At 42.2% G+C, this 27,851-nt stretch overlaps 5 protein-coding genes across 5 annotated transcripts; 1 reads left to right on the forward strand and 4 right to left on the reverse strand.

The window, feature by feature from the left end:
• Positions 1 to 473: 473 nt before the first annotated feature.
• On the forward strand, positions 474 to 2,163 carry SARC_02315 (hypothetical protein; the record flags this gene model as incomplete). The annotated part of the gene is made up of 2 exons (XM_014303941.1): positions 474 to 483; positions 845 to 2,163. The coding sequence occupies 2 exons, from the start codon at positions 474 to 476 to the stop codon at positions 2,161 to 2,163; spliced, it is 1,329 nt and encodes a 442-aa protein (XP_014159416.1).
• A 732-nt stretch (positions 2,164 to 2,895) lies between these two features.
• On the reverse strand, positions 2,896 to 5,091 carry SARC_02316 (60S ribosomal protein). The gene is made up of 4 exons (XM_014303942.1): positions 4,970 to 5,091; positions 3,756 to 4,091; positions 3,255 to 3,431; positions 2,896 to 3,006 (listed from the first exon to the last, which is right to left on the reverse strand). Exons 1-4 carry the CDS (start codon positions 4,970 to 4,972, stop codon positions 2,965 to 2,967), a joined length of 558 nt encoding a protein of 185 aa, XP_014159417.1. The 5' UTR covers positions 4,973 to 5,091; the 3' UTR covers positions 2,896 to 2,964.
• Positions 5,092 to 19,900: 14,809 nt separating this feature from the next.
• SARC_02317 (hypothetical protein) lies at positions 19,901 to 20,207 on the reverse strand (the record flags this gene model as incomplete). The annotated part of the gene is made up of 2 exons (XM_014303943.1): positions 19,901 to 19,980; positions 20,021 to 20,207. The coding sequence occupies 2 exons, from the start codon at positions 20,205 to 20,207 to the stop codon at positions 19,901 to 19,903; spliced, it is 267 nt and encodes an 88-aa protein (XP_014159418.1).
• Positions 20,208 to 20,309: 102 nt separating this feature from the next.
• Positions 20,310 to 20,762, reverse strand: SARC_02318 (hypothetical protein; the record flags this gene model as incomplete). The annotated part of the gene is made up of 1 exon (XM_014303944.1): positions 20,310 to 20,762. One exon carries the CDS (start codon positions 20,760 to 20,762, stop codon positions 20,310 to 20,312), a length of 453 nt encoding a protein of 150 aa, XP_014159419.1.
• A 4,077-nt stretch (positions 20,763 to 24,839) lies between these two features.
• Positions 24,840 to 25,299, reverse strand: SARC_02319 (hypothetical protein; the record flags this gene model as incomplete). Its single annotated transcript, XM_014303945.1, has 2 exons — positions 24,840 to 25,154; positions 25,207 to 25,299. The coding sequence occupies 2 exons, from the start codon at positions 25,297 to 25,299 to the stop codon at positions 24,840 to 24,842; spliced, it is 408 nt and encodes a 135-aa protein (XP_014159420.1).
• Positions 25,300 to 27,851: the final 2,552 nt, after the last annotated feature.

The following is a 27,851-nucleotide window of genomic DNA, read 5'->3' on the forward strand; positions in this document are numbered from 1 at the left end:
TATATATATATATATATATATATATATATATGGTAATATATATTTATATATATTCGGTATGCTCATATCGACATTGGTCTGTTTGTCCGTGTTGTACTGATTGTGCCATCTGCCGGCGTGTGCACTATAGTCTGCTGTCCTGTCAACAGGCTTCGTGACTCAAACACGGCCTACCGTCCCTTTGGACTGTCTTGCCTGGCGAGTGTCGCATGTATTGGTATGCATTACATTATTGCATCTGTATTGCAGTGCTCTCCCTGAGAAGTCCTTAGGAACAGTGATTCGCCACATTACGCGTGCAATGTTGTCTTTACCTGCCCAATTAGTGGACTGTATGTTCGATGATATGGCACATATCCGTCCCGATCTCGCTCATGCAACGAGAGGTGTGATAGCAACCTGATAGCTGAACAGTGGGTGGGGTACAACTCATGACCTTTCAGTATGTTTTGCGGTGAAGGCTGATGCTCAGTATGGCGAATGGTAAGGCCCCTATGTACCGTCCGGCATTCATGGTTTCTAGAGTGTCCGGCTGCGTGTGATTCAAATTTTGCCCACTGTTGTGGAATCCGAAGGTTATAGCTACTTAAGCACTAGATGATGTCACATCTACGAGACAATTTGTATACATGTTGAGCCATTTCAAATGAACATTATGTAATTGGGCATACTTCACCCCTCAACTGCTAATTTGGGCTTATTCAAGGCAATACAAACAACCCTCGTAAGATAAAGATGTAGCCACAATTAGTAAGTCTTATTTTTTTAATTCGTCTGTATCCCCTACTACGCTTATATTTTCCTCCACTTACTGGATCTATACCCCCATTATTCTCATTAGCAGGGATAGCAGCAGGCCTGCCTGAGACCGACCTCGACCGCCGCCTAAGCAGTTCAACCGTGAACAGTAACCATAGCAACCCTAACCAACCATATGCTGCCGGTCCCATCATGCCTGATCTAGACTCCAACCTGGCTCTGTCTATGGGTCTTGGTGTGGGTGCAAACCTCGGGCTGGACACGGATATGGGCCTGGCGGCTACCGGCTTGGGAGTGGGGGGTAACTTGGGGCGTGATAGTGGCTTGAATGTTGACCAGGGTGTAGAAGCCTTGGCTGTAGATCCCACAAACCTGCACGTGGGCGGCTTTGGAGGGTTCCTTGACATGGGGAATGCGGACTGGCAGAGTGATTTCCTGCGGTCGTATACCACCGGCGCTAACGATCTATTGGCGAACGGACTCGCGAGCACGCACTTACCTTCGGGATTGAGTACTCAAGCTGACTTGGCCCTCGGCCCAGGTGCAATGGGAGAGGTGCAGGGCAACGAACCCTCTCTCCTGGCCAACCTAAATGATATCGATGCCAACACCCTGGCGAATTTGAATCTGCCAGACTTGGACTTCCAGTCCCTCGCGACAGGCTTCCCGCCGCTTGATCTAGGGTCAAACAACAACGGCTTGGACGGACCTCTTGCCTTGAATCTGCCGTTAAACGTGGATGGGGATGTGGGCGGTCTCACTGGGGTCGTTCCGAATGCCATCCAACCCACAGAAGCGATGGAAAACGCCGCACGGATAAGCGCTATGATACAACAACAGCACATGTCGCAGCAGATGGCTTTGCTGAATGACTTGAACGCGCACACAAACCCCTCAGTGGGTGTAGGGTTAAGTACAATGGGCATGGGGAACCTTCATGCACAGCCAGCACTGAGTGAGGCCGATACGGCCCTGTACCTACACAGAGATGCTAGTACACGCACACAAATGGGAGGTCAACCAGATCAGACGCATGCAGATGAGAGCGATCCAGGCACGAAGCATTCAGTGGGGAGTGATCCTCAAGTGTTCCGCACACCAACACATCAACAGATACTACTACGGTCACCGCTACAGCAGCCACCGCAAGTACACCCGTCGCAGGCTACGAACCAGGTAACCCAAATGCACGCATCGTTTGGCCTGGCCCAAACCACGGACTATGGACTCACGCAGCCTCCGTTGAATCAGCGTACACCACAAGGACCACACACAGCAGGACATACCGAGACATGGGGGGGGGGGACAGGCACACACGCACAGCAGCGCAGATACACACGCACGCGGACAGACAGCACACACTCAGAGCCCCGCACAGACCCCGGAAAGAATACCTGCTCGTGATATCGAGCCGTCCACCAACTCGCCAGCGGATGGTGGGAAGGTTGACGAGGCACCGACACCCCCGCTCAGGTAGCCACACTAGACCGAGTGTTGGGTCTGTGTAGTGTGTACTTACTTGCCTGGCGCTGGTGAAAGTAAATGCTTAATATACGTGACTCGGCTAACCGGCTAGCGCTGTTTGACTTGATTTTTTATCTGGATTCATTGCTAGACCTCAATACTAACCGCAAACTAATGTCTGTTTTTTGCGCGTGTTCTTTTGAAGCAGCTCTATCAACATGCATCTAGTATATGAAGTATACGTAATTGACCATTCCGAGGTCCCCTGTAGATACCGTGAACTCTCATTTTCTTGTTCACGTGCCAGTAACATAATTGGATTCGCCAGCAATTGGTAGTGATGTATTCTATTCAGCCGATCGTACATCATTACTGTTCTAACCTTGGGAGAGCATGTACATACAGAACCCCGACATGATTTTGGGGATTAAACTGCGTAGTTTTCACGGACTTAACTGCCAAATCTTCTCGTACAATATCGTACATACATTCCCAGCACATCGAGATGTGTCATTGACATGTCTATTTTCATGGCTCTGTGACATGTTCATGACAACAGCAATAACAAAGGGCAATTGCATAATCACGTGATACTGATTTGTACTAACAATGAGAATGAAAACATCTGTTCTCTGAAGAATGTTTTAAAAACATAGTAACGAAGCAAGGTCATTGGTTTTAGATGACTTGGATTTAATAGGTTGAAAACCAGCATAAGTTGAGTTAACCAGCAGGAGGCATTTAGACCTTGAATCCACGACTCTGACGACGACCACGAGCTTTCTGTAATGAGACAGGTGTATAAAATTGTGTGAACAAATGATATTACCAGAACATTTCAAAGATATAATAAACAAACAGGACTCGAGAAACTTGTAGTAATTACATGGTTAAGCGGGGGTCTTACGTCCCATTCGATAACACGGACCAAGTAAGTATCATCATTGTCCTAAATATCTCCTCAAATTGAATACGAAAGCATCTCAATACAACACCGAAACCACCACAAATATAGTATCAAGAATTCTCACCTCGAACTTGCGTCCCTTTGAGCGAACGTAAGGCTTGGCGTGCGAGTGAGGTACACCGGGAGCTCCGAAATGCTTGACAGCCTCACGGCTTTTGCGGGGTCCACGGAGAAGCACAGTGTTGGTGCCGGTGGGGGCACGCATGGCGAGCTGATCGAAAGTTATGCACTCACCTCCGGCCTACAAAGAAAATAAACAAAGAACAGGACAGCGTGAATATACCATCAAATTGAACATTAAACTGCACGTGCACATACATTGTAGGAATAAGCCGACACAAGGCGGTGACGCAGTGCATACTAAAAAAAGGCTCAGAGACTTGTATTGATTACATGGTTAAGCGGGGGTCTTACGTCCCATTCGATAACACGGACCAAGTAAGTATCATCACAGCCACCATAGCATATCACAAATTGTTTGAGTTGTACTGTCCAGCAGAACAAGCATACTTAGACCAGCTATGCTGCAAGCGCGCACAAGATATCAGAATAATAAAACACATACCTTGACGATACGAACACGGGCATCAGCAGTGAAACGCAGAGCGCACACAGTCATCTTGGGAATGGTCTCGATACGGCTATCGCCAGTAACGGTTCCTACAATGACGGCGGTCTTCTCCTCTTTTCCCTTCATGAAGCGTGTGAGCTTCGACACAGATAGAGGGGCTCGGTTTACACGACTCATATACAGACGCTTGAGGATGGTCTTATTGAAGTCGGAGTCCGTGCGACGGGACAAAAACCGATACAACTTCACCAAGAGAAGAATGTAAACATTCTCCGACTTGGGAGCCAAGCGGTTGTTCTTCTTCAAGTGTCTGTGGTCTAGATCAATTCCCTGTTAAGTAAGAGTTTGGATTATCGGATTAACATACATGACAAATACGCGCAATCTGTTTACAAGGTAAGCAGATCACTAAACGTACGTCCATGTAGAGGTCTCCCCCGCCAATTAACCACTTTGCGACTAAGCAAGAACGTGATCCTCTACATCTTTGATTTCAAACGACTCGTTTTAGATCAAGAATGAGATGCGAACAGAGGTTTCAAGCAGCGCGATACACAGTGCAGTGTGTATAAAGTGGTGGCTTCCGTGCATGTCTGAAGTAAGTAGAATGTGCGTATGGAACACGCATGTGAATAAACTGCTTCTCGGGAACCAGCACATTTGATTGACTTCCGAGATTGCTAGACATGCATTGCATTGCATTGCATCGCACTCGTTAGCCTGGTTTGAGCATATTTACTACCAAACGATTACTTCCGCATGTTTTCGCTTTCACTAGTTCAGTACACTGGGGTCGAGAGCTCGCATAGATTGTAAGCAAGACAAGAGAAATGAAGACTAAAGAAGCATGGTACAACAACTTGTCGTTGCGTGGAGTGAATCGACATCAAACGAATTGAAGACATATTCATATAGCAACCTTCACCTCACAGAGAATTTAAAATCAACATGCCAAATTGTAGCGCGGTATCACAGTCAGCTACATTTCTATACTATACGTAATTCTACACGGCATGCATATTATTCTGCAATAACGCCGTACAATCGGGTGGCAAGAACCTACAGCAAATAAACCGACTAACATAGTAGTTTTAGGGTGCTTCTTACTTATGAATATACTTAACGTTAAACACTACTGTATAATCAAACATAAATCCAACCGTACACGTACACAATGAATAAACGAGTAATGCGGACTTCTGGCGTACCATGGTGAATAGAGTGGAGTGCCAAAAGGTCTTGTACCGTTCTTGTTGATTCGGATTTATACCCTCTAAAACTTAGCTGTCCGTTTTGAAATGTATCTATTTTTAATTTCCATGTGTACCCGCAATCTACTGTAAAATGCGAGCTTGTTGAGTCTCGACTCTCGACTCTTGAGATGCCGACATGCCGTACGTCCGTGACTCTATGAGGCATGAGGGCGAGGGCCGAGGGACCGAGGCCTGCCCAGCTGCCCTGGTTGCAAATTGGAGACAAGTCGTACTTTATTACACAGCCTCTTTTAGTCTTCTTGTGTAGAGGCCTGGACTATTGATTTTGGACTTTGGACTTTGGACTTTGGACTCCAGTTTGATCTTTAAAGTTTGGAGTCTCTACTCCCTACTTTTCTCAGGAGGTGAGATTTGAGAAAGAGAGAGAGAGAGAATGAGATTGAGAGACAGAGCCTGAGAGAGTCTGAGCCTCTGAGGCCTGACAGCTCTCCCTCAAGAAGTCTCACACACACAACAAGAACTCCGAAGAAGAGCGAGAATCTAAAAATAAAGAGAGAGAGAGAGAGAGAAAGCATGTCAGCAACTCAGCACTCAGCACTCAGACTCGAATCAGATGTCTGCGAACAATATTTTAATAAAAAATAAATAGTATTCTGTTGTTTTTTTTAATATGTTCTTTATTCAAATTGTTTTATATATAAAATAAGAAGTACATGCAAACAGTACTTATATAAATATCAAAAATAAGATATTTGTGTAAATATGTATATTTTATGTACATAAATAAATGAATCATAGCCTCCTAAATTGTACAAATGAATACATAAATAAATTTTGTATTTTTTTAATAAATACATACATTACTTTGTATTTGTTTACTTTTGTATGTGGTATAAGGTCCTTCGACTTTCCCAAAGTTCGGTCCTTATTCTCTAAATCCAAAAACGTCCCAAAAATGATTATCACAGCTTTGGCGCCAAAAAATACAAATTCCCAAATTCGGTTTCAGTAGCTTTATTCTTAGGTTTACCATATAAGCAGTCTTTAGTCCTCTTCGTCCTTATGTTCCTTGTATCCTTAGTGAAAGTCTAAACTCTAACGCTGGACATGGACTCCTTTTATAGTCCGCCGGGACATATCTCGATCAATTCCCGAACGAACTTGTACTACTAACACTCGTAGTGAGACGGAATGTAGAGTTTGAGAGTAGCTTGCAAGTTACGACCAAAGGAAACAATAGACTTCTTCTTCTCAAGTGCGAATCTTACAGCTAGACTCGCATTGAGTCTTTATTTGCGTTTAGTATTTTCTACACTAAACTCAATATTTACTAAAGTGTTTCTCTCACACGCGGGAGTCCCGGTATTATCTACTGGTATTCCCGCTATATTTCTGATCACTCTATCATCAGAAATATTGGATCTTAGATCCAAAACTCGGTATTTGATAATAATGGATTTTGAGTTTAGGATTGGCTTTTCTGATAATCTGGTCCCTGAATGCTACAGCCCCCCAACTTATGCTTCTCAGTCTACGTAGGAGTAGAAAGTGACATCTTATAAGACTAGATTGTCTAGAGGTTGGTGTTTTTGTACAGGGAAAAACTTGTCCCTTATGGGGCATAAGATGAAAATACCTGCCACCATTATCTATTTTATAATATTACTTTTTATATTAATTTGTACTAGATAACAGGAGTACTCTAACACACGCTCATCGGAGTCAGTCTTGACCTGTGCTCTCGGTTGATCTCAACTCGTCTTAGGAAAACTTATCTAAACGGTGCCTCTCAACCGAGTTTTTATCCTTAACCCTCTGGTGTGTGGGCAGAGCATGCTTTAAGGTGAAAACGTGGGAGTGTCCTTTGGTGTCGGTGAAACTTGGCTAAGTTCTCCGCCTCGTGCGCTGCCTGTTGCTCACTGATCGTTTATCTTGTTGTTATTGACGTATTTGACCTGGATTGCCTTTGCTTGCGTTGTAAGAATATCGTAAGAATATCTGGATCTGCGATGTCTGATTCATGTGTCCAGATACGCTCTTCATCTGCCTATTGTAGTAGGTTGTCCTGGGTTACATCACCTCTTGTGGATCCTCTGTGGTCAAGTATCGAGGAGAATTGAGTCTCTTCTGGTGGTTGGACTTGGCTGTTGGTAGTGAATTCTTTGAGCTCGCTAGCCTTCTTGGCTAAACCACTTTGTTCATCATTGACCGAGTTAGAATATTCGGGCGCTTTAGTTCGATCAAGGTTACGGACAAAATACATGTTGCCCTCGCTGCATATTATTTTGTATGGTCCGCCATTTTGTGCTGTTAACTCGTTCAATTCACCTTGATAGCGAACCATGACAAGGTCCCCTTCCTTTTAGTCTCTTCGATCGTATGCTGCGCGCATCTTCTCTTGATATTGTGCAACGTTATTGTTTAGTTGTGGCCTGACGGTTTCTTCTACATTTTGCAGTCGTTCTTCCCACGATACTATTGTACTTGGTGCGGTCACTGGCTCATTGCAGTCCGTGAGTTGATTCTGTCTGCGACCAAAGTATTCGTTAAATCGTTGTGAATTGTACCCTCTTGATGTACGCAGATTGTGGCCCATCTGTAAGAATGGAAGTCGTGAACACCAGTTATCTGGATTTTGCTCAACGAACTTCCGTAACAGTGGCATGATATCTCTATGTGATCATTCGTTCGCGCCTAAGACTTTAGGTTGATACGGCCGAGAGACTAGATGTTGCACTGGCGCTTGTTCAACAACTTTTGAGAGTATGTTGTTAACATATTCAGTGCCATGCTCAGTCTGTATGATTTGTGGTAATCCATGCTCACACATAATTGGTACTAGCGTGCATGCTATAATGGTGTAAGATTTGGTCTATCAAGACGATATTAACGCCTTAGAGTAATTAAACGCTTAGGTTAAGTTTAATTATTGTGGAATTCGAAGTAAATAAACGAAATGAGTATTTTGGTAGAGTTATGTATGCCTCGTGAAAACAGCAATACTCTGAGGGATTGTGAGGCTGAGACATTGCCTATATATAATCCTCTCAGTACTGTTTTCGCCGAAGGGATTTTAGTTAGTGTTTCGTTGTCGCTCTATTAGAAACTATGGTATGTTTCGTTGGGGCGAATCCGAGAGACTCATAAAAACCTATCTGTAGAAAAAAAGAATAGAAAAAAGAAAAATACTCTTGATGTCCATAGTTAGTGCATTAACCAATAACTTGCCACTTATCAGAATTGCCGACTTGGCCTTCATCAGACTGGCACATCTGGTTGGCTGAACGGAGGTTAAACTAGGTAACACTAATAGTCCCTAGAAACCTATATTCGGTTGAGCCATCTCACTACCGAAGTATTCAGATATAAATAGATTTGGAAAGTAAAGATAGTTCTATTAATAGAACTAGACCAAATCTTATGTTTGGTATTTTACTGGGGCCTTTTAATGGCCTTGTCCAAATATCTGATATGTAAAATGGAAAAGGTATTAATTAATAAAACCGTTAAAAACCATTTAGGAAACTTAAGTTCCTTCTACTATAGTGTATGTACTGCTTAAGAGTACGTTTATAACATAGAGTCTAATGTGGAGGCCCGGCTATTACACAGGCCCCACCCAGCTTTGAGACCCAGGAGAAGCAAGCTGCTCACTCAAGTTGATTATGGATCAAAAAGCGAGAAAGGAAAAACGGGTCGAAAACATTAAGTAGCATAACATATACTTAATGTTTCTCAGGCGGAGAAGTTTAGCGTTCTCGATTACCCTGTGAGTTTTAGACTTAGGTCCAATAGGTCCATGGTGGTCGTCTGGACGTTTCTTACGCTTCAGTGTCTTAAGCACATATAAAGGGTGAGCATTAAAGCTCGGGATAAATGCTATAGGCTGGTAAGTTTTAACTTACGTGCCTTCAGACGATGGAAACATGCTATCTTTTTCAGCTTGTGACTTATGCAGGCGTTTACGCCATTTTCGATTATAGGCATTTAAATAGTCTTGATTATCGAAAGCATCTAAACTCAACTCAGCGATTGTACCCTCTATAAAGCGTATACGATAGTAAGTATAGCCTCCCTTATCCGTTCTCCATATAATGTCTTTAAATTTAGAATGATCAAGAGGGGCGTTAGAGTCATGTCTTCTTGCGAGGATTATCTCAGTAGTCGGAATCCGACTAGTGCCTATATTTAAAGCACTGGAACCCTTGGGGTTATTAACCTCGTAGGTTCCACTTTTAACGTCAGCTACAGATAATATATATGGACCTATCCATTTAGATGTTAATACAGAAGCATCGAAATTACGTTGACGGATGTTAACTCTGTCTCCAACCTGATACTCCACTATATTTTTGGTAGCATTCCATCTCTATTTTGCCTTTTTAATAAGGCAATATTGCGTGTTTCTCGCAAGCAAGGATATACAACGTTATAAATACGTTGTACCTTCTCTAACCAAGGTAACTCATGGTGATTAGGTTCGTCCTTGTTAAAAGGTATTTGTAACTCACTATATGTGCCACGAAAATAGTGAGCGGGTGTTGTACCTGTAACCGAATCAGCACACTCGTTCATCTGTGTTTGTACCCACTTAAGGTGGTACGGCCAATCATCTGCATCATCCGTTAATGCAGTACGCAAGAAGAACTTAAGTCTTCTATGGCGCGTTTCATTCGCGCCTTGCGTTCGCGGTTTATATGGCACACCCCTTTTATGGCACATGCTTGATACGAGTACTAACGATTCCATTACGTCATCGCAGAATTCGCTACCGTTATCAGTACACATTATACCTGGCCACCCGTGGTCAGCAAATACTTGGCAACATAGTTCTGCCACGGTCTGCGTACTCTTGTCCTTTAACGGATAGAGCAAGTTATACGGTGACGCCACATCAAAGAAGTGGCATACGTAACGGTCGCCTGTGTGTTCGGACGTGGGCAGGTCAACCAGATCAATGATGACCCTGCGCCATGGAACATCTTCAGTGACACTCTTAAGTGGTGCGAAACCATAGCGCTTGATCTGATTGAGATCACAGTCTGTGCATGACTGATATACTCTGTCAACTAAAGTTGACAGCTTAAGGTGCGCGATCCCATTTCACTTAGCATCTTTAAGTGCGTCTACTACGTTCTGGTGCTTCAGCTTATGGTTTTGCGTCAGCCAAGCAAGAATGTTTTTATCATTCTGCTCCTCCAGAACAAAGGTAGGGTGTTGAGAATCCACTTGCGTGGTCTCTAAGTCTGTAGTGTTTCCAGACACCTGTCCTTCTTTTGCATGAGTGTCATAAGTGAGCTCGTGTGCGTTTGATACACCTCACTTATTTAATAGTCGCATTACATGTGTATATGCTTCAGGACTATCTTTCATTAATCCCTTTAAAAATAGGGTTTGAAGACTTCGGGCTTGGACTTTATGTTATTAAACAGAGTCCTAGCTAGAGACTGATGCTTCTTAACTGTAGTGTCATTAGTAGATTGTATTTCTTGTACACATACTTCAAGTGCTGTGTTGCCTTTTAACTGCTTAACGTTCAATTTAGTAGAGAGTGGAATCTCTGATTCTTTGACCTTGGTAAGGAAGGTCTCAGATAGGGTCCATTAGATTGTTCCAATGGGACCTATACGACATATTATAGTATATCTCCAGGGCGTCTTCAGGACGGCTCGGGCACCCTGATATAGGAAAGTATATACTTCCCTATCTAAATATATTGGCTTGCATTGTATCATGCTTATTAATGTATTGATACATGGATATTTACTCCGTAATGGGCAATACAACGTGATGGTAGCTTTGTGTATATGAACATAATTTAGTAATTGGGCAATTAACTGCCAAGGTGGATTAGCCCACGCATTATGTTCGGAGAGGTCTAGTTGAAGGGCATCTACTAAAGGATGATTTAAAGTCCTGTAATTCTTAAGTTGTGCACTATGATGTGCAGCAAACATGTCAACTGTATGTGGCCCAAATATCTTTTGAGCCAGTTCAAACCACTGGGGTTACATTTCCACGCATTATGTTCGGAGAGGTCTAGTTGAAGGGCATCTACTAAAGGATGATTTAAAGTCCTGTAATTCTTAAGTTGTGCACTATGATGTGCAGCAAACATGTCAACTGTATGTGGCCCAAATATCTTTTGAGCCAGTTCAAACCACTGGGGTTACATTTCCACCAGTGGCTAGTAACTCACGTATGGATTTATTAAAGTCCGGTACAAAGCGTGATAACATATCCGGTAAATGGTTATGTATCCCTGGTGGATGTTTGATATCAAAATGAAACTTTGATAGTGTATCATGCCATCGGCTCAGTAATTGAGAGTCTGGCTTCATTTCCTTCATATATTGAAGGGACTTCTGATCACGCATCAGCGTAAAAGCTGTTCCGTATAAGTAATCGCGGAAGTGTGTTAAAGCTGCTACTATGGCTAGTAGCTCTTGCTTCACGGTTGGATAATTGAACTGTGATGCATTCATTGCTCGGCTAAAGGATGTATATACCTAGGTTTATTATCTATAACCTGGTATAGTACACCTCCGAGTGCTAAGTCTGATGCGTCCGTTGCTATTTCAAAAGGCACGCCATCGACTGGTCCTTGTACAACAGGGGCTTGTTGGACTGCGTGCTTGAGCGCTTTAAATGCGTCATCACACTCTTTAGTCCACAAGTCTCCTAGTTTGCCTTTATGACATCTTAAGTGTCCAAAGGGTTTAAGATAGTCAGCCAAGTGTGGTACTCCATCTGAAAAGAAGTTTACAAACCAACACATGCTGTTCACATCTCTTCCTGTAGTTGGTGTTCGCCAATCTAACAGGTGTTCCACCTTACCGAGGTAGATTTTAATACCTTCCCCAGATATACGGTAGCCTAAGAGCTGTATTTCGCTCATGGCGAAGTGACATTTCTTCTCGTTAATCTTGAAGTTTTGTTCGTTGAGTCTCTGAAGGACTGGCCTGACTAATGCGGCATGTTCGCCCTTGGTCTTAGAAAAGATGACTATATCATCTATATAGACTTGCATGTTAGGCATGTCTACAAACATTTCCTACATTACTTGGTGGAAGAATGCTGGTAAGGAGTGCAACCCGAAAGGTGCACCTCTGAACCTGTATTGTTTACCTTTCCAGGTAAAACTAAAGAACTTACGATGGGGTTCATAAATTTGCATTTGATGATACCCCTGTGTAAGGTCTATGGATGTAAACACCGTAGCACCTTCCATTCGTCTCAGTAACTCGTTTATACGAGGGAGATGGAAACTATGAGTCGGCAATAACTTATTTATTGGACTCAGATCTAGACATACTCTGACTTTCTTAAATGTTCTGTCAGAGTTGTGTTGATCAACTGCCAATAATTCAAAGTTAACTGGCGTTTGTTGGTATAACCATTTCTCAACTTGTTCTTTAACGACAACTTCGTGTCTCCAAGATACATATTTTCTTGAAGGGTATTTGAGCTTAGTAAAGTCTACCTTGGTTAAATCAAGGCTGACATATCCGTCGTTAAAACGGAATTTTGCCCAATCTGTGATTTTTATCTTCTTATTTACTAGAATCAGATCCATGATTTTGTCCGCAAAGCCAGGTATTAATGCCTTGACTGTGTCTGACGGGGGCTTATATGGTTTCAGACAATTATCGTCTGATTGATCCTTTAATGGATCTATGTTATTTGGAAAACCAGTTACAGTTATACTCAGAGTGAGTAAGTCACTCATTCCGACTATTAAGTCGTACTTCTGTGACATCTTAACTATCACAGCTTGGGTAGGGATAATATTATTTATTTCAAAAATGGCAAGTATGTATGATACAATGTATGAACATATGGTATGGCTCTCATAGTCGCTGTAGTGGTTCAGGAAAGATTGATGGGAAGAAGTGGTCAGTAAATTCCCGTTTGGAGCTTGGGCCAAATGAGTCGACAATGGAAGATATGTGCTGAGTCAATTCGGGCCGGTGTTGACAAAAAACTGTTACTATCGAATGTTCCATATATTCGCTTGCTGACCTACTAAGTAGAGTACCCACCTTTGTGGTACGGATCGGGTCTGCGCCGTGTAGTGCCGCTGATAATTCTATCATCGGCCAGGGAGATTTTAACATCTGTGGCCATGGTATCACACTTAGAAGTTTTGTCATATGCTAAGATTAGGTGAGTAGTTTGAGTGCGCCTTTCAATGTCTTTCATTAATGCAAAGCGGTCGGATATATATGAAATTTCTGAACCAGGATCAATCAATGCAAGGACTTTATTTCTATTGCAATATACAAGTATTATTACACGCTCGTCTAAAGAGTCGTTGTATTTCCTTTGTAACGATTGTACCTGGTAGTACTTTCACTCCAACTCAATGTCGGGCTTTTTGTCACAAGACTTGGCGTGATAGCCATTGGTCTTGTCACACTTGTCACACTTAGTAAGAAAGTGTGTACAGGTGGGTGCTCAATTGGTACATGTCATACCCACACTGTGCGTCGGCACATTTCTTAATCTCCTTAAATGAAGGTTCCTTGTTCTTCGCCTCCGCGCGTGCCCGTTTATTGTTGCGTTGATTGAGTGGAGTCGCGAGCACGTGTCTGGTTAGGACGCGTCTGATGAGGTTTATCATCTGACGTCTGGCGTGAGAGGTATCCTTGATCAGCGAGCTCGCGCGGTTTCTTCTTTACCGCCTTTCCCTTCGAGGTTACTCGGTGTGCGGGGAAAAGATTGGATACAGTATCCTAAAACTGACCCCACGTAAGTCGGGATAGATGAAACTTTGTTTCATGTCCCTTGTCTCGAGCCTCAGTAGCGTATTTATGTCGCAACTCGGTGTACAGACTTTCACGGTCGTTATTCCCTATGTTCTTACAGAAAACATGCATAACCAGGAACTCGTACCATCGCTGCGCCTTGTCCTTTTTTATATCTGGACGTTTAAGGTCAGCATCAAGTTTCAGAATATAACTCTGAATAGGAGTATTCTCAACTGGTTCAGTTAAGATTGAACTCAGTCCTGGACTTCGCATGTCCTTGCTTAATAAGGACGTAACCAACCAACACACAGCTGGCCAGTCACGACAAGTGTCTAGCTCGTGCTGGTGTCGCTGCAGGATCAAGTAACTTGTTCCTGTAGGGTCAAACTACTACATTAAAGCGGAAGTCCATTGCTGGGGAGTGATATCATTCGTCTCCAGCATGACCGTAAACGCATTAAGCGTACGGGTTAGCGTGTCGAGGTCATTGTTGTTTATAAACTCGACCTACTTGCTGTTGGCATCCCAGTTCGACTTAAGTCGACTGATCTGTCCCTTGCACTTCTGGTAATCCCTGCAGTCTTGCCCACGTTGGGCCTGAAGTAGCTGATCGATGCGCTTCTGCTTGATCGCGATCATATTAGCATAATATGATACGTCATCAGCACGGTGCTCGTCATGGGCGATTTCCATCTTAATGGTGTAATCGTCGACCGATTTATTAAGTTCGGTCACCTCGACAGAGTGGAAATCCTCTGCGGGCTGGTGTAATGCTGTGCGATCGAAGCGATTAAATTCGACATCGTTAACACACTTACGGGGGTGTTTATTACCCCTTGTAAAGTCCAGGGTCGAGGCCTTTCGGTGCTCTGTCCCTCAGATAGTAGTTGGTATTGTAATCGTGGGTGCTTAATGTGTCTGGATAACATACCCAGTCTTAACTGGTTTCCGACGATTGTCATCTCAGTTGGGTAAAGGTGGCGAAGTATTTTTACCTGCCTCTGGGTCTATAATACCCTCAAGGACGGGCAACTCATGGCCGGGTGTTAGAACAGGCGAGTAATTAGCCTGAAGTTCTGGTGGTAGTTTCTCGTAAGGTATAGATACGCTGAGTACGTCTGGCTCATCTGCCACAGGTGTAGCGCTCAGGCCTTTACGCTTTTCGGGCGTAATTGCCTGTCGACGTTCTGTCCACTTCTGTAGGGCTTCAGTAATGCCCGGAAAAACATGCTCGCGTAAGTTCTATGTATGTTTTTCTGATCTATACATTCGATCTACATGTTCAACAGTCATGCCTTTCATAAGGGCGACTAACTGGTTCTTAAGATCAGTGTTTTTAGTAATTAACTTACTTATGCGCGATGGTTCAGTGGTCTCGGACGTAGATTCGGGTTTGCCACTTGAGCTTGCCTCCTCTTCTGATTCCGGTATAGGTACCTTCTGAGATTCGTCTTTGTCCCCTATGATTGGGGACTTTTCTTTCTGAGTTTCGTGAGAAGAATTGGTTGAGGCGTCTTGAGACGTGTCCCTTGTTTCACTTCTTGGCTTTGTAAATGCAAGCTTTGAAGTTGAAGCAATAGTTGGCCCTCGGGTTCTGTCTGTAGTAGTAGTATTCTTAATCGGAGTGGCTACATCCTTATCCGAAGCATTGTCCTGTTGACTATTATTGTCGGAGACAAGTGCTTCGGCTACGGTGCGATTAAACGCATCGGCAGCGGCGGCGGTTGCTTCTGTGGCAGCGCTAGCTGCTTCTCTCTCCATCTTCTTACGTTCAGCCTTGCGTTTCTTTGCAGGTGTATTGTCTTTCTTTGTCATAATCTTAACTTATGACTTCAGTCTTTTTCTCTTAAGGAATGACTGTGCTTAGGAAAAAGAATTGTGGTAGTTATCTACCTTTACGTTCAAGTAGTCTAAGTAGTTATTTCCTTTGCTTTCTTTAAAATGTGTAAGATTCGGTCTATCAAGGCGATATCAACGCCTTAGAGTAATTAAACGCTTAGGTTAAGTCAAAGTATCGTGGAATTCGACGTAAATAAACGAAATGAGTCTTTTGGTAAAGTTCGGTATGCCTCGTGAAAACAGCAATACTCTGAGACATTGTGAGGCTGAGACATTGCCTATATATAATCCTCTCAGTACTGTTTTCGCCGAAGGGATTTTAGTTAGTGTTTCGTTGTCGCTCTATTAGAAACTATGGTATGTTTCGTTGGGGCGAGTCCGAGAGACTCATAAAGTCCTATCTTTAAAAAAAAAAGAATAGAAAAAAGAAAAGTACTCTTGATGTCCATAGTTAGTGCATTAACCAATAACTTGCCACTTATCAAGAATTGCCGACTTAGCCTTCATCAGACTGGCACACCTGGTTGGCTGAATGGAGGTTAAACTAGGTAGCGCTAATAGTCCCTAGAAACCTATATTCGGTTGAGCCATCTCGCTAACGAAGTATTCAGATATAAATAGATTTGGAAAGTAAAGATAGTTCTATTAATAGAACTAGACCAAATCTTATGTTTGGTATTTTACTGGGGCCTTTTAATGGCCTTGTCCAAATATCTAATACGTAAAATGGAAAAGGTATTAATTAATAAAACCGTTAAAAACCATTTAGGAAACTTAAGTTCCTTGTACTATTAAGAGTACGCTTATAGTTTACGTACTGCTTAAGAGTACATTTATAACATAGAGTCTAATGTGGAGGCCCGGCTATTAAAGTAGCGCTGATTTGTCCATCATTAGACGTAATATGACATACGATGAGTGTACATCAAGCCATGCTAACACATATATGTGTGTCCTCTGTTGGAATCCAATAGTGGTCCTATGGTGTCCACTTGGACTCTGTTGCCTTGAAAAGCGGCTGTGATTGATTGTAAGGGATGAAATCCCTTTTGTGTATCTTATTTTTGAGACATGGTATGCATAGGCAAATGAACTTGTGTACATGTTGTTGGATATCAGGCCAATCATGTGCATCTGCTTGTAACTTGTAGATTGTTTCCTCAGGAGTTTAATGTCCCAAATTGTGGTATTGCTCGATGATGATGACAACACGTGTCTCGTATTCTGTTGCCTGTGGGGCATCTTCAGAGTGAACTGGTTCTGATGCTGCAACGTGTATGGCAGGTCGGGTTGTTTCCGCGTTGAGATAAACTATGGAGACTTCACTTCTATCTTTGCGACTAATATGACACCCCATGGGGTCTTGCCACAAGCCTTTTTGCCTTCTTTGAGGAAAATATTGTTTGTGTTTTCCACTAGCATCGAACTTTGGAAACCACGTTGCATTGGGGTAGTATGGTACACATATCGTGATGCTGATTGCCTCTTTGCTGACTTTGACAAGGACATCAGGTATGAGTTCCCATGGTTGGTTCGTCAATGCATTCACTTTCTGGGCTCATTTTTGTTGTAGCGCATTCTGTTCTTTGGTGCAGTATTTATCTGTGTGTGCATTGTGTGCCGATACAAACAGATCCCCCGTGAATTCCCCAAATCGTCGTTCAGTTTCTTGGTAAAATCTGGGGTGTAGCATTCAGCCTGTGGCTGATTGTACTCTTGGCTATCATTGTATTGTATCATTTGCTTCTTGTAATACCTTTGAAGTTTATTGAAAATGTCTTCATGTAGACGCGACAACATGTCTCCCATCTGATTGACCTTGCCTTGGACATGTATGATGGAGAAGTGGTGGTGGAATGTTTTTGCTGTCCATTTGACTAGCATTGGGTGTAACGTCTGTTGACTGTTCATTAGCGTGAGCGCTTTGTGATCGGTCCACAGTGTTATGTTCCCCCTATAATGTATTCGGAGAAATGCTGCAGGTTGTATACCAATGCTAGTAGCTCTTTAGTATTGTACTTTTGAGAAATAGAGAATATCTCTTCTAACTCCATCGATTACTTGAAATAAACATTCTTCTATGCTTGTTAGCGTGCGATGTGGGGGAGTATAAGTAAAGTGCAAATGTATCTAAAGAATGACATTATTCTATGCTTGTTAGCGTGCGATGTGGGGGAGTATAAGTAAAGTGCAAATGTATCTAAAGAATGACATTATTCTATGCTTGTTAGCGTGCGATGTGGGGGAGTATAAGTAAAGTGCAAATGTGTCTAAAGAATGGTGCGTTCGAATGAATTTATCTATGATCTCACTCTCAGTTATATACTCATGGTGTTTGTACTAGTGTTCAATCACTTGGGTTGGCCAGGGTTAAAACCCATATGATCAGTATGAGAAACCTTACGCAGATCACTTTAACACTCGGATATATTTTCTAGAAATAAATATATCATATTATCTGCTACTACACTCAGTCTCGGACCTCGGCTTTCGGCGAGCCGGTGGCCCGTGTTCTATATATAGAAAAATTTGAGAAGAGGTCTCAAATTACTCTTAGGTTCTCATAGGCTGACCCACCTATACGTATATTAATTTGAGAACAAGTCCCAAACTACTCTCGGGCTGACGACGTAAATTGTTGTTAACGTATCTAGAAATACGTCTACTTCTTTAGTCTCTCAACGCCGCAGTCACTAGCATCATTCATTATTTGAAACGGTACCCCATCGACAGGGTATGCTAGTGCCGCTGAACATGCGATGGCTTCTTTGAGTTCTTCCCACTTCTTTTTGAGTTCCGGAGTCCATAACATGGATATGTTCTGGTTCATTTTTCCTTTCATAAGATTCTGGAAGTGTTTCTTTGTGTGGGCAAAGTTGGGGACGTGGTCGCGCATGTAATTTGCTAGTCCCACCGTTTTGTGCAGATCTCTCTTTGTTCTGGGTAGTGGCCAGTCCATCATCCTTTTCTGTTTTTCAGGATCTGCTTTGAGTCCTTGTGTGGTGAGTTTCACACCTAGAATATTGATCACTTTGACCGCGAAGGCACACTTGTTGTGGTTGAGTCGGAAGTTTACTCCATTCAGTTGTTTGACTACTTCATACATTCTTCTTCTGTAAGACTCGCAATGACTATGTCATCTGCATACACTTGCAATCCTTTGATGTCTATGAGCAAGCTTGTCATGACTCTCTGGAACTGTGCTGTGAGTGAGTGTAGTCCAAACGGCGCTGACTTGAACGAGTATTACGCTCCTCTCTACGAGAATGTGAAAAAGTGTTGGCTTGCTTCGTCTACTAGAAAATGGTGAAACACTCTTGTGATATCTAGCTTAGCTTCGAGAAGAATTGTGCTCCATGTAGGTTGTGTAGTACTTCCGTTATTTTTGGTAACATAAATTTGTCTTGTTCATATTGATAATTGATCTCACGTAAGTCTAGGCATGTTCTTACTTTCTTGAGGAGACCTGTATAGTCCTGTTCACCTGTTGATAACAATGGTAGATTCACCGTTATCGGTGTGGTGCGTTTGTATATGTGACCATCTGTAAGCCACCTTTGTACGATTTCATCTGTTTGCGGAATGTATATGCTAGGTACAAAATTGACTTTAGCGTGCCTCATTTGTCTGACGTTAACTTCATTTGTAGGTACTATGACTGTGGATCCTGGTAGGTTGCAATGTACGTCAGAAGGTATATTCGCATTGGTATCTAGAAGGTCTGTAGGTGACTCTTTGAATTCTTCTTGTTCATGCTCCGGGTCCTCCTCATGTGGTGTGAGGAGTGATTCCCATTTTGCATCTGTTGGTATAAGTGGATTAATTAATCCTGCTATGTATATACCTATGTATGGTAGAATATCCATACAGAGAAATATTGGTGCCTTCTTGTTTTGTAGATCCAATACTTCAAAACACTGAGAGGTTTTCCTATCTCGATAATTAATGTCACAAACTTCAGTTGATCCTGTGCGTTGAATTCTTGCATCTGTTTGTGCTAGTTGTATATAACCCGGTTGCGCTTTGACATAGATTTGTAGTTCTGATACTACACTCTTGTCCATGCATGAGCGTTGTGCGCTCGAGTCTACTAATGTATTGTATGTATTGCCATTAATTTGTATGTCAATGTGTAAACGTTGGTCTCGTGGTGCGGGAGGTAAGGATAAAGGTTGATAATTTAAATCATTTGCATTTATTAACAACGTTCCTTCATCTGTATATACATTGAGCCTGTCAGCCAGGTCAATCATGTTCGCTTCCGCCCACCAGTTGTTTTAGTGCTCGTCACCTTCTGTGATGTCTTCTACCTTCCCAGAGGTAATGGACAGTCATGCTATTGCACATCCTTCTTGGCCCGCTCCTCAGCCTGTTTGGCTTGATTTCCTTTTTTCTTGGGACATTTACTGAACCGATCTGGGGCTGGCAACACCAGACAGACAGTAGGGACATATACGCTCTTCACGTGCCCCTCTCTTCTCTTGTGCCTGTCCCACTGGCTTGTTTTGGTTGGGTGCACCGTTGTCCGGTTTATACCGTTTGTTAGCAGTGGTAGTGCTATTCTCATCTTGGATGGTTGTCTGTGCGTTTTGACGCTTGTTCTGCACTCGCAACTGTTCCCTCAACATTCGGTCTCCTTGCATCTTGGATGCCGCTCTTATTTTTGCCTGTCATAATATGAAACTTGGTGTGTTCTATATCTGACAAGTACCCTTCCCTTCCATCAGATTGCTTGTCTGCTCTGATTAGAGCTCCACCTGTGTTTGTTGTCCGTAGTACATAAGTGATTGGTACCTTAGTACTCTGAGGAGTTGGAAGTGTATGGGTTCCGTGTCTGAGTTGCGGTAACTCTCCTCTAACATCACCATTGTCTTATGCGCACGCTCTGTGCGCACTTCGACGTTCAGCTTCTTGTTCTGCATGTCATTGAGAAACTTCTCCAACAGATAGTCTACTGGGTAGGGCATGAGTCTGTCAATAATGATCCTATTGAATTGCTCAGGTTCCTTGATGCGCTTAGTCGTATGTTTCTCAGAATCTCTTAAGTTATTGGGTACTGACTTGGTCTTCTCCGTTGCATCAGTGGAATCTAATAGGTTTCTCGTTGGTGCTGGGTACTGACACAGCGGCATGAACTTTGCTACGAATAGATCTCTACATTGCGTAGTGAACTCTATGATGTCTGCACAATTTTCCATTCTAAAGTAACTATCTTTAGGTAGCTTGGAAAATTCTGAAGTCTTTAGTAGTTTTGCAAGAGGTGGTTCATTTATCTGGTCGCCTAAGCGTGAACGCATGAGCTCTAACTCACTAATGTATTGACTTTTTGTATGAGATCATCTTCATTATCGTCACCACAATCGTTGATAGCTATTTCATATCGTCTTCTGAGCTCCACATCCACGAGTGGCATGCGTCGTTTTGGCTGTTGGTCATGAATCCCTACCCTCATCTTGTGTAGCGTCGGTATAGGCACCGGTACTGTTTGTTCCAATTTGGATACAACCCTACTAACTAGGATGTAAAAATCCTAAAAACGCTTGTCTATTTCTAGACGCATTACTGAGGCTAGTATGGGAACTCCTCCAGGTGTAGATTGGTTTGACCCACTACCCGGGTTTGGTTCCCCTTCTGAAATATCCCCTGCACCATCTGTACCCATACCTTCTTCTTTATATGATGGTGTGTGGCTATTGCAAGTTATTAGTGAAGACTCTTGTTGCTTTCTGTGCGAATGTGCGCTTCACCCCCCTTATCTTGTCTAATAGCTTGTATAAAATAAATAAAATATGAAGTGTTTTTACTTACTATTGTCGTCTTATTTCTTTGCTGCACTTCCGTGTGAAGTGTTTACCGTATTGTGTGGTACGGTAGCTTATTACCTTGTTCTCTGTATTTATGAGGGTGTAAACAGTGTTTGTTAGTCAAGCTTATTCCGTCATATGAGGAATTACTTATGATTGTTCCGTCATATGAGAAATTGGTTTCTCATGTGATCTTAATGAGATGTTCGGTCTTTGTGACGTCACCGTGAAAGTTCGGCCCTTTCGACGTCACCCCTGAATGTTCGGTCCACTGAGGATGTGTGGTCTTGTACCGAAATTTCTATGTATGTGTGTGGTATCTGTGATGTTTGTCCTTATTGACTTTACCAGAAATGTTCTCTGTTTTACCACACTTACTTGATGTTCACGTTACTTTTGTGTTTATTACTTGTATGATGTCCAGTCCTGGACCAATTCGGTGTGCTTCTCAGGCTTCATTGTTGATCACTGTCTTGCGAATTTAGTCCGATCTCCTGTGTATATTGTGTGTGTTCGTACAACGAGATTTCGTTGACTCTGGATGCTCATCACCTTGGTGTCACTTCACCTTCTATTTTAGTTTTTATGAACTGTAAATGCGTCTAGTGTTGTGTGTGGAATGGTTTGTTCCTGCTCTCTGAATTGTGTTATTGTGATCTTTCTGTGATTCGATCGATCTTGGACGTGCTGTTGGTGTGTGTGTGGAATAAATTATTCCCTTGCCTCACCCATATCTGTCTTCATCTACTTCTAACTTGTTGAGGTAGTTTCGATCACTTCTGACGTTGTGTTTGTACTAGGTGCTTCCTATGTACTATTTGGAATGGATCATTCCTGTGTACCATTTAGGCGAGCGTGTCACGAAATGAAATGTTCCTACGCAATATCAGATGCTAGAGATTTGTGTCCTCAATTTCCTCGTGTATTTATGAATGATGTATTTGCTATTGTGTGTCACAATACTGTGCTTTCTTCTTCGTGATCTCATGAACTGGTTCGGTGCTATGTCACTTGTTTGACATTTATATCTAGTATGAAATGCTTATTTGTGGAATCTTGGTATCTGATGTCTTGTTCTGTCTTATAGCGCCTTGAAGTGTATAGTGTACTATCGCATGGCTTGTTTTTTTATAGTGTTTTATGAATACTTTACCCGCTGTTACTTATTGTGATTCAATCTTTGAAACTCCTTAATTAAATACACACTGACATTTGTTGTGATTCAATCTTTGAAACTCCTCAACCATTTGATTAATACTGTGCGCATCTGATTGTTCTTGAACTTTCTTGTTCAATGATCGAGTGTGTGTTATTCTATTGAGTAATTATTTTCTTCTCCTTAATTGAGAAAACTTGCTTCGTACATGTAATTAACTTGTCTTTATTGAGAATACTTCGTTGATGGAAGTTGCTTCATATAATTGACTTGTCAACTATGTGTCCTGATTGATCAGAAGCGATAATCTCCAATCTTGATATGTTGTCTATCTCTCTTCTGACCACTATCTATTCTTAAGCCAGTACAACTACTTAAATTAACTAGTTTTTGCTTTGTTACCCTTCGTCATTCCATGTTTGGACACTGTTGTGACAAGTGCATGTCTTTTCTAATGCAAGTAGATGCCTGAAACTCAGGCCTTAGATTTTGAGGTAGACGTTGGTTTCTTACTCATCTGTGTGTGAGAGAGAGCTAAGTTGATTCCTGTTACTATGTTCTGTCGTTCTACGTTAGACTTTTGAATGTAGTATATTTCTTGTACTTATTATTTCGGTTTTACTGGCGATTTTGCTCTTATCAGTACTGAATGTCTTATACTTACTTAGGTTGCGATCGAGTGTTGTGCTAACATTGAATACTACAGGCTGCTTGCGCGTGTTGTTTTTGTCTTTTAGTTAATAATTCACTGCTAGTTGTGTGCACAAATTCTCACAACTCGCTGTGTATAATATCATTGCATGTATTGTTATACTAGTTGTATATCTCGTGGTTTTTGTGCATTGATGTGCAGTGTCCCTAAGTTCAGTATATTTTCTTGTTCGAAAACTGCCTAAAAATCCCCAACATTGATTAATTAATCTATGTGACACTACTACATAATTTTACTCCCTGAGATACTTATTTGTTCACAATAAAGCTTATAACACCTTGTCACATGTCCAGCTTACTTCTAGAACACGTTCTATTTACATTGGTTGTTGTGCCAAGGTTCTTCTATCGCTTGAGTGGTTCCCCTCTTCTTCTTTCTGTCTTCCGCAATCTCAGGATATCGACTTATTTTTCGACTGTGGACCCTCTTTCTTATTCAGGTCCCCTTTGCTTCTCTTCGGCTTCTCTCTTTTATAATAAAGTTTATATCACAAACAGAGTTTCTTTATGACAGGAGTGTATTCTGCATCATCTCTCACACCTATTTCAGTGTGTTGGGATTCTTGTTGACTTATCTAAGTAAGAATATTGTCAAAAAATGTAGAGTACGGAGAGTGGCTGAAAGGTACGAGTCAAAGGATACAATAGACCTCTTCTCAAGTACAGTCATCTCAGCTAGGAAAGTCTCTAGTCTGAGAGAACCGGACTGAGACTTTATTTGTGTTTTTACTAGACTCAGGATTTACTCGAGTGTTTCTCTCACACGCGGGGTCCCGGTATAGCTTACCGGGTTTACCGCTAATATTTCTGATGACTAATATCAGAAACATTCCATTCCTACTTCCAAAACTCAGTATTTGATTATTATGGGATTTGGGATTTGGATTGGCTTTTTGATAGTCTAGTCCCTAGTTGCTACAGTCTGAAGGGATCTGACCATTTTGGCCTAACAAGTCAGAGAGAGATTCTCTGAATCCTTCTGGTTCATGCTCAGGGTCTTCTTTATGTGGTGTGGGAAGTGATTCCCATTTAGCATCTGTTGGTATTAGTGGGTTGATTATCCCTGCTAGGTATATGCCTAAGTATGGTACAATGTCCATACCAAAATAGAATTGGCGATTTCTTGTCTGGGAGGTCGAGGACCTCAAACCAGTTTGGTGTTTTTCTACCGCCGTAATCCATATCACATACTTCTGTTGAACCAGTGCATTGTACCCTTGCATCTGATGGTATTAGCTGTATGTAGCCAGGTTGTGCTTTTACGGATGAGTATAGTTTTGTTACTACACTGCGATCCATACAAGAGCGTTATGCTCCTGAATCTACTAGTGCGTTGTTTGTGGTGCCATTGATTTGTATGTCTGTTTGCAATCTTTGGTCTCGTGGATTAGGAAGTAAAGAAATAGGTGTGTACGCACTATCATTTGTATTTACTAACAGCGTTTCTTCATCAGTGTGTGCATTCACAATGTTTACCATGTTTATCATGTTAGTCCGACCACCAAGCTTTCCATAGATCTTCATCCATCTCCTGCATATTGTTGCCCATTTGTAATGGCCAACTGGTCGATATGGACGGTTTGAGATTGTTGCGCTGCTCGAGCTTATGCCTTTAGACGGTTGCTTTCGCCTTTGTTGGGGCACTTGCTGTACGCATGTGGTGAAAGGTTTGTACCGCAGTGTGGGCAAGGTTTTGGCCCTCGTGGTGCTGGGGTGTTAGTGGCCTGTCCTATGGGATGGTCTCTGCCTTGTCCTCCTTGTTGACCACCACCTCTTGGTGGTCCTCCCCTTCTTGGTGCCCTCTCCCCCTCCCTCCCCTCTGGGTGGACCCCCTGGAGGTATGTCCAGTCTTGGACGAGTGGCTCGCGGGTCAGAAACGGTTGCGTTTCTTGCTCGCTTGTTGTCACGCTTGCGATTAGCTTGTAATATGGTTGCCTGTCTAATCATATCTTCAGTGAGTTCATGAAATACCTTCTCTGAAATGCCAGACAAGTGTTCACTACTACCATCCGGTTTTGTTTGTGCTTTGATCAGTTTGTCTGTTTTTGCTTGCAAACTGTACATGACTAGTACTGGGTAACGTGATTCCTTGAGGGGTTGCTAATTATTAATGAACTCTCTCTCAGTGCCTTTGTAACGCTTCTCTAACTCAATCATTGAGCGACGCAACCGTACTACTCGTACTTCAACATTCATGCGAGTATCATAGAAGTCGTTGAGCCACTTCACTAGTAGATAGTCTACTGGAGTGCGACGCAGGTTGTCAATGATTAATGTATTGTAGTCTTCCACATCAGTGAATTCTTTCCAAAGCTGTTTGGAACTACGTATATTATTGAGTGCAGTACGCGGTATACTTCTATTGCGTCTGTCTGTCTGAGCAATTCTTGTACGAGTGATAGGTACTGTACCAATGGCATGTTTGTGCTCGCGAACAAGTCTTTTGCTACAGATACAAACTCAATCGTATTACGACAATCAGCCATGCTGACATACTTACCTGCTGGTCACTTAGGAAATTCACTCATTTTGAGGAATTTGTCCATCTCTGGTTCTGAGATTTTATCCCCTTCATGTGATCTAATTAGAGTTAACTCGCTCATAAAGCCACTCATCGCAATACACTCATCGTGATCACTTTTATCACAGTTCTTTATAGCTTTATTGTATAGCTCTGATAACCATTGATCTAAAACTGGTATCAATCGTTGGGTTGATGGTCATGAACTGCTTTGCGGAGTTTGTGGAGTGCTCGTATGTCAATGGGGTTCTCCGCTGTTTATGCATACAACTTGTCCACTAATATGTCTACAATGTAGAAGTTGCCGTCATATATGGTCTTGTCCATGACTATGTTGTACTTACTCATTGCTGGATCCAAAGGAGCTCTTGCTGGTGTGGGCTTATCATCTATGCGCATCCCTGTGTGAAGTGGTAGTGCGAGAAGATGTTTGTGAGACTGACATTGTGTTTGGTTGTACTGGCCTTGTTCTGGCGGTGCGAGTCGTGCTCTCCGTGTGTGTGTACGGCTTGAGCTCACTTGTGTCCGTAGGCTCCTTCGTGATGCTCGTGGTCGTTGGTATGGCGCAGACGTCATTGACTGTTTGGTATTTGGTTAATCATCATTGTGTCAGCCGTGTTGTATTTGTTTGTTGTACCCTTGGTATGTTATCTGTTGTTATTCTCTAGCTTAGATAAGCTATTGTTATCTTCTTGTAGACATAGATTAGCCCTTCCCTGGTGTTCACACACTTTCTGTTGTGAATTGTGCTACTTACCTTTGTGGTGGTATGTGTTGTGGTGTTCTGTGGAGTAGTTGTATGTAGTATCCTGCACTTGATCTGTTCAACTTGACGTTCTCTGTGACACCTGAGTTTATATGGAGTGTTTTCGGTTTTAGGGGATACACTTTGGTTTATCTTGGTCTATTGGTGCGTTTGTCATAAACCTGTTTTTTCTTGTAAACCTAGTGGTTGGTGTGTACAACTGTGGTATATGTTTTTTACTTTCTGTTTTTGATATGTATTCTCAGTCCCTTTTGCTATACCTCTTCGTAGAATAGTGTGTAGAATATGTTTTGGTCTCCTATTGAGTACCAAACTTGGTGTCTTGAAGTATGATTTGTGCTTAATGTCTTGAAGTATGATTTTTTCTTCAGTCGTTGTCTTCCACGAGTTAAAGGACCAGTGACGACTGTGTTCTTCCGAGTTTATTGTGGTGTACATACTTCATGTGGTGTGCATACTTCACTTCTCTGAGTTATTGAATCAATACCGAATGGGTCGATGTCGTTAGATCTTAGTGATGGGTTGTCACTGTATTGTGCTGCCTGCCAATGCTTCTTTTATTGTGTGAAGTTTAATTGCTTCTTTTCCAATATCGTGTCTTTCGATGTAGTATGTACATACCTGAACCGTGTCCGTAGTGTGTGTACCGTGCACATGAAGACTGTCTTTCTTGTTCTACGATGTTCAATGTGTTGTTGATATTTATTAATTCTATTGATAGGTATAAATTTGTCTCCTACTTGAACTGTGTACCTCTATGAGTAGTTCCGTTATCAGCTTGTTTTGTATACGATCTAGCGTAGTGGTATATTTGTGCATCACTTATGTTGTCTCTGACACTGGGACATTAAAAGTGGTTTGACGTTTTGTGTGCATCTGATTCGATGGCGATATTTATTCAGTTTTAGCTAGTGACTGTTCACTCTTGTATCAGTGTTTGTTAAGTCTTGCTTATCTAAGTGGATACTCATATCACTCACTCTTGTAGCATCTAGGGACCAGACTATCAAAAAGCCAATCCAAAACCCAAAACCCAGAATAATCAAATACTGAGTTTTGGAATTAGGATTTAAATATGTCTGATATTAGAGTCATCAGAAGTATTAGCGGTAGAACCGGTAAGCTATACCGGGACTCCCGCGTGAGAGAGAAACACAAAAGTAGATCCTGAGTCTAGTGAAAACACAAATAAAGACTCAGTTCCTCAGGTTAGGGACTTTTCCTAGCTGAGATAACCGTACTTGAGAAGAGGTCCATTGTATTCCATTGTCTCGTACCTTTCAGGAGCTCTCCATACTCTACATTTTTAACAATATCCATACCTATATA

This window comes from Sphaeroforma arctica (assembly GCF_001186125.1).
Source record: "Sphaeroforma arctica JP610 unplaced genomic scaffold supercont1.102, whole genome shotgun sequence".
Classification (NCBI taxonomy): Eukaryota; class Ichthyosporea; order Ichthyophonida; genus Sphaeroforma; species Sphaeroforma arctica.